General features: G+C 50.3%; 1 protein-coding gene across 1 annotated transcript; it reads right to left on the bottom strand.

The window, feature by feature from the left end:
* Positions 1-267: 267 nt before the first annotated feature.
* LOC124693493 lies at positions 268-3,936 on the bottom strand. The gene is made up of 4 exons (XM_047226965.1): positions 3,506-3,936; positions 1,304-2,188; positions 1,056-1,208; positions 268-909 (listed from the first exon to the last, which is right to left on the bottom strand). The coding sequence occupies exons 1-4, from the start codon at positions 3,509-3,511 to the stop codon at positions 547-549; spliced, it is 1,407 nt and encodes a 468-aa protein (XP_047082921.1). The 5' UTR covers positions 3,512-3,936; the 3' UTR covers positions 268-546.
* Between the last annotated feature and the right edge of the window lie 7,348 nt (positions 3,937-11,284).

The raw sequence follows: 11,284 nt of genomic DNA, 5'->3' as shown, positions 1-11,284 counted from the left end.
TCGTGCAGTTGCTCCCTCTCTTCCTTTGCCCAACCTCAACAACAAAATGTTTAAGAAAAAATAACCTCAACAATAAACACGTATGACGCCAATACTGTAAACCGACGTTTCCAACCGCTGCTCGAGCAACCTGCCTAAAAACCTTTTCGCAAAAAAAAAGCCTAAAAAACGTTTATCAAATGTGAACTGTCAGACCGCCATGCCCTGTGGTCAAAGAGGGTTAGCTTTAAACATCAATCAATCACATTACCCTAGCTAGGGGTGTTCAAAAATGGGTTGAGTTGAAACCATGAAAAGGGCCAAGTAATTTCTTTTCTACTCATTGTTATCCAGTAGAACAAAATGGTGCTGAGTTTTAATTTTAACTACGTACTACTAAAAATACAATACATATGCAGTCACTTCCTTGCTGCGATACAAAACAACAGTCTTCCTAGACAAAATGCAGACACGGTAACATAGCTAAACACAAATAAGTGTCAATCAGGATCATAACTCGCTTGTTTCCTTGTTATCCAGCAGAAGCAAAACTTCACTATTTTCTTCTTAAAATGGGAAGTGCAGCGTTAACAGCGAGAGCGGATGCACATCCAAGCTGTTCCAAACCAAGATCATCTGCTTCGTTGACCTGGGAAATCTGTCACCTTGTTGTCGTCTGTATGCACACTTCTCCTCACATGCTGGCTTCTCATGCAGATATATGTCCTTCAGATTGACTGCTGCTTTCATGACAGTTGTGATATAATCCAAGAACTTGACTTCTGATTGAAACCCACAGATTCTGAGCACGGCAAGTTTGTGGTGCTTGAAATCACATGTTTCCCATTTTGCACCGGCGTCCTTTCTCTCCTCGCTATACCCGAGCTTCTTCCTCTGTTCCTCATCCCATACCCCCAAACAATCACAAACCTGCAATGCTTCTCATCAGGTTTCAACAATGTAAAAGGAAAACAATTTTACCAAACTATCAAGCAATTAATGTGGCGCTGGAGGTTTAAGACAGTACTTCAACAAGCAAAAGGAAAAAATATATGAAGAAAAGGTAGAGACTTTACCCTGATGCATAACTCCTCGAGGGAAGGTGCACCTTGTAGAACAAACAAGGTCCACGTCAGATTGCATTCGTCTGAAATGGCAGCCAAATTAACAAGCCTTAGTTTGCTGAACACCTGCGACAATTCTCTCGGATCTTCAGGTTTAACCCAAATCTGCAGAAGACATTACGATAACCAAATTAAAGACTAGAACCTCAAAAAGGAAACATCAGCTACACCTCATTGACAAGACTATAACCTTCACTAACCTTTTCTCTTTCAAAGCCCAGATGCAGGTTGCTTATAGTGGCTTTGCCAAGAAATTCACTTAACTTGAGCATCTTGTGAAATGAACGACCTGTATTACTAATGCTCACGGTGTGGAGCAGTGGGACATAACCAAAAGACAACGGGTCATGCAGAGACAGCCAAAAAGAAAAAGTCAGCGTTGTGAGCTCTGGTAGAAAGTTCAGATCAACCCTCTCAAACTCACTCCTGACAATCTCGAGCTCGCGGAGTCGCGGGTGTTCCACTGCTAGCAAGGACCGATGCCCCACGTCACAGTTGTCCAAGCGGAGGAACTCCAGTCGTCTGCACACTAGGAGAATGCAAGCCAAATCTGGTTCGAGTAGCCTCAAATTCTCTAGCTTGAGTCGTGTGAGATGAGAGCATGCATTCGGACAAGTAAGAATAAATTTCTTGAGCTGCCTCCCGTAAGCGAACCTATCGGCAGGGCTGCTTCTTGCATATGCCTTCTCTGTCAACATTGTGAACTCAGCAAAACCAACCTTGTGGTTTCTTATGGTTTTGGCAACAATTCGAGCAATTTTTTTGTATTTATTTCCCAAGAAGAATTGCATGCACAAGCGGTGGATGGTGTATGGACTTGCAATCCTGCTTTCCAGAAGGCTCCTGCTTGCTCCAAGCACGGTTGCATTGGCCAGAGCAACATCACAGGACCTCTCTTGCACGTCGTCAGTGGAACCAACCATTATAAGAATTTTGGAGAGCATAGCTGGGATCTGCTTCCACCGTCGGGCGAGGATGCTGGTTCTCATGGCGTCTGCAACATCAAGTCGCTCTATGATGTTGAGTAATAAGTCATCAGGTAAATTGCTGAGCCAATCATGTTGCAAGGCCCTTTCATCAGCTTCCTGTATTTGGCATGGAAATAAATTAGAGTTGATTTCTTACAGTATTTTTTTTAGATAAACAGGCCTCAGCCCCATTCCATTCCCATTTAGATAACGAAATGACAGTCGCAACGTTTTCAGTACCTTATTACAGAACCCCAGCTAAAGCTTACACAACTTCTCAGGAACAGTGCCGGGCGACCAAAATCCGGCACCATGTGCGAAACTTAAAAATGGGCCCTAACTCGCTAGAGAAATATAACTAATAAATAATTATAATATACATATATTTTTAGATGTACGTTTAAACCGAAGAACTACTTTTGGCGCTCGTAGATTCTAAGCTCGTTGTAAGATAGTCTTAAAAATTGTTTTACGAGAAAACATATACCCTGACTGGACGGATGGTCCGACCAAAACATATATAGAATGTAAAGATGTCCCAACAAGTACATATATCTCGATGAGTAAAATACAATACCATTATATTAGATTACCTCAGTCTCTATAACTTAAAATCCTAATGATTAATTATTTAATTTGAATATGAGAAGTCAAAAATATCGTTCAAAACTTTGACTATAAGTTTATAGCAAGAGTAGGTATAGTGTAACTAGAAATACTAGAAATTTATTTCAAGAGTAGGTATAATAGTGAGAATACAAACACTAAATCCGGCTCATGTGCCCACAATAGGAAAAAGTCGGACAAAATAAAGAGACAAACGCTGCTGCGGTACAGGGGAATCGAACTTGTAACATCCTGTTATCAATCTAACACGATTGACCTATAGTACCAATCCAGCTGATATGATTACGTGAATACTTACTGAAGTGTTGCCTATATAAAACGTAAACATAGAAATTTTGGGCCCCCAAAAAATTGGGCCCTGTGCGGCCGCACGGCCGCACTCCCGTGGGCACAGGCCTGCTCAAGAACCACAACATAAACATCGCGAACAAGTGTTTTTTGGTACACATTCATTTCTATCATTTTGGTAACCTCTTTTTCTTGCCGTATTCAGGATGATATGTTTATCTACATGTTCCAGAAAAAGAGGTCATTTTGCTACTTTCCACCAGTATTTTTTTTGTGTGTTATCTTACACACAGAAAAAACAATTTTGACCAGTCTGTTCTACTAAGAGACTGGTACAAACTTCGGTTCAGCCTAAGAGCTACAATTTCCATAGTCATAAAGATGCAATTTTTATGTCGTCCAAGAGATACAAACAGATTTAATTCCAGCAAGCAGGTTTAACGAAGCAACTTCGATTAGAGGAAGGGTTCTCCACAAACAGAACATCTAGTAGAGGAAAAGAAAGAACAAGGAACTCACCCCCATGGCTCCCGCGTTGATCTGCTGAGGCTGGAATCGGGCACTTGATGGCTCGTGAAAACTGATATCCTAGGAATCCATGTGTCCTTGGTTGACGGCAACTCTTGGATATTTATAGCGGCGGTTGGCGCCAAGTCGGAGATGAAATCGAGACGGATTTGAACTCCTTGTAAAATCTAAACCCAAAGAGGGTTTAAATCGGATGGCAGCTCGTTTAACGAGCCGATTTGATTGCGAACTGCGGCTCCGTTGCGGACAGCCGCTCCCAAAGGAGCTGATCCGATTCCGGGTTGCAGCTCCGCGAATCTACTACCGGAATACCGCTCGATCTTCATATGAGGACCGCTTTGGCGTCGACGGGGTGACGGTGGAGAAGCAGCGGGGCAACAGGCGCATCTCCGATCTAAAATCTCTCTCCTTGTTTCCCCATATTTAAAGATCTCTATCCGTTTAACCAACCCAAGGTTCAGTTCGTTTCTGTTGGACGCTCTTCCCCTTAGGGCATCTCCAACCGTTGGACCGCTTGGGTGGCCGTGACCGGGCGTCCGTTTGGGTCGCACGCTGCGTCTAACACGCGGACGCACCGCATATTCGAAGAAATATAAAAATAAATTTAAAATGCAAATTTAAATGAAATTTGATTAAGCATATGCCCTATTTTGGGCAAATTTGTACATAGCCATATTTTGGTCAAATAACTAACAAAAGAAGCCCTCTGTATGGGCTTTAAATTTAAACTAAAAACCCTAGGCTAGGGTTTGGTCGACGATGCGGTGGCCGCCGGTGCGCCGCCTAGTCCGTGTGGGCGTCGTCGGCGTCGGCGTCGACGACGTCCCCGGGCGGCGAGGCACTGTTGTGGCTCGATCGCGCCGGGGACTCCGGCCACAGAGACCACAGGGCCTCCTCCCAGGGGGAGTGGGGGTCCGGAGCCCGCCGCTGCTCCGCCGCAGCAGCACGGAGCTGCGCCTCCCTCTCCTGCCAGGCGAGGCGCCTGGCCCGCTGGAGCCTCCCCTGCTCCGCGCGGCGCCTCCCCTCCTCCGCGACGGCTGGCCTCCTGCCGATGTTGCTCCTCGCGGCGGAGCCGGGCCTCCTCGCGCCGCCGCGTTTCTTCCACCTCCCGGCGGGCCTGGGCGAACAGCTCCTAGGCCTCGGCGTCCTCGACCGCCTGTCGGGCCTCCTCCTCCATCGCGGAGGTGTGAATGGCCGCTTTGAGCTGCGGCCACTGAACTTCCTCCTCCGCCGCCGATATAAGCAGCGCGGCGCGGAGGTCGGGGTCCTCCTCGGAGGAGTCCGGCTTGGGCTGCATCAGCAGCGGTGCCGGTGGCGGCAATGCCGCGCCTCCGTGGGCGGCCTCTCCGATGTGGAGGCCGCCGCGGTTCCCTCCGGCCCGCAGCGCCGGCGGCGGACGCCGGCTGCTACTGGCCTCGTCGTCATTGGCTCCGGGAGCGAACCGTCGCTTCGGGGCCATGGCGGCGGTTGCGCTCGTGGAGTGAAGTGGGGACTGGACTGGACTGGAGGGACAGATCCCCTCCAGTCCACATTTAATAGCCTCCCCGGTCACCGACAGGTGGGCCCAAGGGAGACGAGCAGGAAAGCGTCCGGACGCGACCGGACGCCGCGTGCCATCCGCGGCCACGCAAACCTAGCCCAGATTTGGGCCGGGTTTGCGTCGTTCCGGACGCCGCGGCCATCCGCTTTTGCGGTGCGTCCCCGCGTTGGGCCGCATTTTTTTTCGACTGGACCCATCCGGACGCGCGGGCACGGGATGGGTCTCCCGGTTGGAGATGCGCTTAATGGTGTGTGTATCGCTGCTTTTGCAGCTACCACCCGAGTCACCGATTCTGCTCACGGCCCATGAACCTAGGCCCAGCGAGGTCCAAGTACGGGCATGACACTGTCGTTGCTCCTTCCAATAGTGCAGAGGTGCTGTATCTGCAGACATCTTGTCTCCAGAATAAAAATCTTGACAAACCTTTTTTAAATTTTCACCGGGGGGAATTAATCCCCACCTGAATCAGTGGCATGCATGAGTTTTACTAGATGGCGTATCCAGGCGTAACACAACAAAGAGGAGGGGGAGGGGAGAAGCTAAGCGTCCCTGACACCAAGCCTCAAGAGCCAGTCCCCCACGTTGCCCTGGCAAGCAATCGGGAGGCGATGCAGCCAGAGTGCGGCATCCTCGCGGAAGCGGCGACGGAGCACATGGAGAGAGGGCGTGTCTCTGTTGAACACAACACCGTTGCGGTGCTTCCACAGCTGCCAGCAACAGAGCAAGATAAAGGTGGAGGCGGAGCCAGCAGGTATCGGTGAGTATGTTGTCGATGGAAAAGTCAGCGTCGAAGGGGGCCCCAACAGAGGCCCAGAAGCGATGCGCAAAGGGCAACCGATGACCAGGTGATGCTGCGCCATCTCCATCGTGGTCAGGCAAAGGGGGCAGCCACACTCGTCCGCGCGAAGGATGTTCTTGCGGAAGAGGGAGTCCCTGGTCTGAATCCTGCGTAGGGAGAGAAGCTAGCCGAAGAATTTCACGTGCGAGGGCGCCCGGCTCCCCAGACGAACGAGGCAGCCTCAGCACGGACACCCCCGAAGCAGACGAGCTTGTAGAGATCGTGGACCGCAGACGCCCATCGCGCGCCGCGCAGCGCGTGAGCGCGCGGGTGTCGCACCCCAGGGATAGGGCGACGCCGGCGATGGCCACGAGAAGGAGGGAGCGCTGGCGGGCGGCCATCACGGTGAGCCGCGTCACCAGAGCCGAGTCTAGGCCGCGCCCAACCACAGTCGCCACAGAGGCCTGCATGTCGACGGTGCCCATGGGCAGCCAGTTGTCCAGCGAGAAAGCACAGTGCGCCCCGTCCCCGAGCTGCACCTTGGAGATCGATCGGTAGAGGGGGACGAGGGAGCACAGGGAGCTCCAGTGTGCAAACAAATATCCCTAGGGGGTTGACCACTGGTTTGTGCTATATATCAATTATTCTGCACTTAGCACACGGCTAAAACTCGTTGATGTTGTTATAAAACACACAAAACCAACTAGGTTAGGGAAATGTTCTTTCGGTCGGGGCTGGACCCCTTCCTCGGGGCTTGGCAAGGTTCTGGAGTGCCATTCTCTCAGTGAAAGCTATGAGTCGATGCCGGTGACAATGACACCATCGGGTGTCGTTTCCCTCCTTGGAGGCGTTGCTGAAGAGTTAGTTCCATTCCTACCCTTGTGTTCATGATTGTGCTTTGTGGTGTATTTCGTTGGTACGGTTGCGGCTTCGGGGGACAGTAGTCATTGTCTGAGGTTTTCCCGATTTATTTTGATAATCGTGTATTGTATGGTTTTAGGCCCGGTGTCCTTGTTAACATGGCCAAGTCTCTCTATGAATTGCAGGAACATGCCCCTCTTTGAGGCGCTTACCTCAAAATACAGATGAAAAAGAACTTTTCTTAATGGTAACGGAACAACATAGGCAAATACCGAAAGTTATATATTCTGTAGGTGACAGATCTCATTTAGCCAAACTGATGTGCTGAACTCAAAACGTTATATCCAGAACAATTCCACAACACTTACAAAAACAAAACACATAATAATTATAAGAGAAAATTGCTTTTATACCATTGACAATCGCTGCAATGGCTCATTTGCCATTGAACAAAGATCCAGTGCTTATATACCAAAAACGAACAAATATTAGTGCTTATTTGTCATTGCCGTGAGTTTGGCGTTACCGTGTCTCCGTTTCCTTGTTAGTCTCTCTGAAAATTCCAGTTCCGTCCCCAGTTTAGAACAGAAGAAAGTGTGCAGTTATGTGGAATCAATCCTGACGTTGAACCAATTCTCAGAAGCCGATCATGCTAAAGGAAAAATGGTTGTCTCCTTCTCTGAAGATGCCGAGAGCAAGACACGGGGCGCAGGTACTTCAAGAGCCCCTCGGCCCCTCCTTGCTGGGAACCGCCACATGAAGAATATGTTCACTAAATATGGATTGCTCGTTTGTGATAGAAGACGGATTAGCCTGGACGGGGATGATCTTGAGAGAGCAGGATTGCTCGACTGTGGTGATCTTGAGGAAGCATGTGTAACTGACCAACTCTGCATGTCCCCTGGATGTGGAGCTTACCACGTTGGAAGAAGGAATAAAACTATGAATTTTAGTTCAAGTCCGTTGTGCTACAACTTTGTCCCTGGTGGCAAAGAGTGGTGACAGTCGGCATCAACTTGTACACCAGGTGAGAGAAATAAAATGGCTGCTTTGTCTTGGATAGATGACAGCTATATTTGATCAATGAAATTCTCTTCCCCGCAAAAACAAAGAGAAATAGCGATGGGGATTTTTTTTTTCCTGTTTGTATGACGCGAAGGATGGAGCGGTTGTTTTGCTGAAATAATTAAAACAGAAGCAAGATGCTGTAAAAGAAATTCTAGACATTTGTTTTACAATTGTTTCTTATCTGCCATTGAGGACAAAGCAGTCTTTGTGGCTTTCTAACGGAATGAGGTAACGCTAGACTAACAGCCAATGGTATATACGCAATAGAATTTGTTTGTGCTTGGTATAAAAGCAATGGAGCTTTGTTGGATGGAAAATGAGCCATTGCTGCGGTTGTCAATGGTATAGAAGCCATTTTCTCTAATTATAAAAAGTTCTACTGCAAACTAACAGCAACAATTGCAGCATATAACTGTTAGAGTTGTATAGTCTCTTTTCCGTTATTCCCTAGTGTATGAGGGGCTTACCTGCACATTGTCACACATGTACATATACTGGCATATGGCCCTCTGTGAATACTAGTTGCTATTCCAACATGGTATCAGAGCACTAGGTTTAGCTCTTTGCACGTTGCAGCTCCGTGCTCGATCCGCACCGCCGCCGATGATCCTTCCGGCCGCTGCCCCTCCACTCTTTCTTCTCTCCCGTTCTCGTCGGGATTGAGCTTGTTTTTCCAAGAAATTTGGCCTTTTTCGTCGTTCTTTAGAGCTCCCAATCGAGCTCAAATCTGCGGGGTTTCTGGCCATCTCCCGCCGCCGGCCAGCCCTGCTCCGGCAGCCCCCGCCGCCGGCCAGCTCCATCCCGGCCGGCCCTGCCGTAGGCCGCCACCGCCGCCGGTCGCTCCCTCCCCGGCTAGCCCCGCGAGGCTGCTCATGCGTGTCGCCCGGCCCGACCCTGCCCGAGTCCGGCCGGCCTTGCCCCGGCCAACTCCGTCGCCGGCCGGCGACGCCCGCCTCAACCTCCGGCCGGCCTTCTCCGGTCGGCCCTGCCCTTGACCGGCCCTTCTCTTGGCCAGCTCTGCCACGGCTGGTTCTGATCCGGCTGAGATCTAGATCTCGAAAAAAAAATAGCGTCGTCCTCCTCTGGATATGTCAGTATTCCTCGGTGCCCAGTGATCTTTGATGGTACCAACTATGGAGAGTTTGCATCCTTTATGCGCATTCATATGCGTGGTCTTCGGCTGTGGGGTGTTCTTACTGGCGAGGTCTCTTGTCCGCCGCACCCCACTGCTCATGTGCATCCTACTCCGTCGTCCGTGCCGCCGGCCCTTGCTGAGGATGCTACTCAGGCTGATCGGGATGCAGCCAAGTCTGCCGAGGCTGCTGCTGATGAGGCATATGAGCAGCAGGTACTTGCTTATTTAGAGGCTCTTGGCTCTTACCGTGATAGTTTGGCTACCTTTACTCAGTGGTGTGATGAGGATGCCAGGGCTGCTACCGTTTTTTCTCAGAGTGTTCAGCCACAGTTTGCCTCTGAGTTTATCGGCCTAGCCACTGTTGCCGAGATGTGGTCTCACCTTCGTCAGCGCTATCAGCCTTCTGGGGATTCTCTGTACTTGTCTGTGTTGCGTCAGGAGCATGATCTTCAGCAAGGTGACTCTATTGTTGATGAGTTCTACACCCAGAGTGCGGCAATCTGGCGCCAGCTTGACTCTCTTCGCAGTGTTGTCTATGGTACTTACCAGTGTTGCCGGACATTCCGTTCAGATATGGACTTCCAGAGGATCCATGAGTTTCTGTCTCGACTTCGCCCAGAGTTTGAGCCTCGTCGTGCTCAGTTGTTTGCTCGAGGCCGTGTTCCTATCTCAGAGGTGCTCACTGAGCTTCGGGCTGAGGAGACTCGTCTACGTGGTGCTGGACTGCTTGGGACACCCTCTGTTCTTGCTTCTCGAGTTCCCACTGCTTCTGCACCGCCGCTTCTACCCACACCAGCGCCTGCTGCTTCTGGAGGAGCCCGCCCTTCTCGCGGTGGGAGTCGCCCTCGCCCTCCTCGGTTCTGCACTCACTGTCGGAGACCTTGTCACCTTGAGTCTGACGGCTATCAGAAGCAGCGGGGTGTGCCTCCTCGTGCTCCACCTTCAGCGTCTGTCGCCACTGGTTTCACTGAGCAGGATATAGCGAGACTTCAGCGTCTCCTTGCCTCCTCCGGCTCAGCCTCGACGGGTACGGCTGCCTCCGCGGTTGTTTCCTCTCCACAGTCAGGTACATCTTCGTGGGTTCTGGATTCTGGAGCTTCTTTTCACATGTCCCCTGATTCTTCCTCTCTTTCTTCTCTTCGACCTCTTCCTCTTCCTGTTCGTGTTCTTACTGTCGATGGTACTTCTCTTCTTGTTGCTAGTCGTGGCACTCTTTCTACTTCCTCCTTTTCCGTTCCTGATGTTTCTCATGTTCCCCGTCTTACCATGAACTTGTTTTCCGCTGCTCAACTTACTAATTCTGGTTGTCGGGTCATTCTTGATGTTGATTCTTGTTCTGTCCAGGACACACACACTCGGGCACTGGTTGGGGCTGGCCCTCGGTGCCGTGACTCCCAGGGACTTTGGGAGCTTGACTGGCTTCATGTTCCTTCTTCCACCACTTCACCGACTGCACCACATGTTCTTGCTGCTTCCACTACCGCCTCCTTTCAGAAGTGGCATCATCGTCATGGTCATCTTTGTGGTTCTCGCTTGTCGTCTTTACTTCGTCGAGGTCTTCTGGGGCCTATCTCAGGAGCTGTCTCGCTTCAGGGTTGTCATGGCTGTAGGCTTGGTAAACAAAATCAGTTACCTTATCCTACTAGCGAGTCTGTATCTCAGCGTCCCTTTGATTTGGTCCATTCTGATGTATGGGGTCCCGCTCCCTTTGTTTCCAAGGGGGGCCAACGCTACTATGTTATTTTTATCGATGATTTCTCTCGCCACACTTGGATCTATTTTATGACTTCTCGCAGTGAGGTTCTCTCGATATACAAGCGCTTTGCTGCCATGGTCCACACTCAGTTTTCCACGCCTATACGTGTCTTTTGGGCTGATTCTGCTGGTGAGTATATCTCCCAGCTGTTGCGTGGTTTTCTTGCTGAGCAGGGCACTCTTGCCCAGTTCTCCTGCCCAGGCGCCCATGCCCAAAATGGTGTGGCTGAGCGCAAGCATCGCCACCTTCTTGAGACGGCTCGTGTGATGATGATCGCTGCCTCTCTTCCTCCTCACTTCTGGGCTGAGGCTGTGTCTATTTCCACCTATCTCATCAACCTTCAGCCCTCCACAACCTTGCAGGGTGGTATTCCTCTTGAGCGTCTCACTGGTCACACTCCTGATTACTCGACCCTTCGTCTTTTTGGTTGCGTTTGCTATGTTCTTCTTGCTCCACGCGAACGCACCAAGCCGAGTGCTCAATCTGTTGAGTGTGTCTTCCTTGGCTACAACCCTGAGCACAAAGCATATAAGTGTTGGGATCCTATTGGTCGCCGGATGCGCATATCTCGGGATGTCACTTTTGATGAGTCCCGTCCTTTCTACCCGCGTCCCTCCTCCTCTTCCTTCTTG

This window comes from Lolium rigidum, chromosome 2, assembly GCF_022539505.1.
Source record: "Lolium rigidum isolate FL_2022 chromosome 2, APGP_CSIRO_Lrig_0.1, whole genome shotgun sequence".
Taxonomy (NCBI): domain Eukaryota; kingdom Viridiplantae; phylum Streptophyta; class Magnoliopsida; order Poales; family Poaceae; genus Lolium; species Lolium rigidum.
Note: the sequence above shows the minus strand (reverse complement) of the source record. Positions and strands in the feature narration are given on the sequence as shown.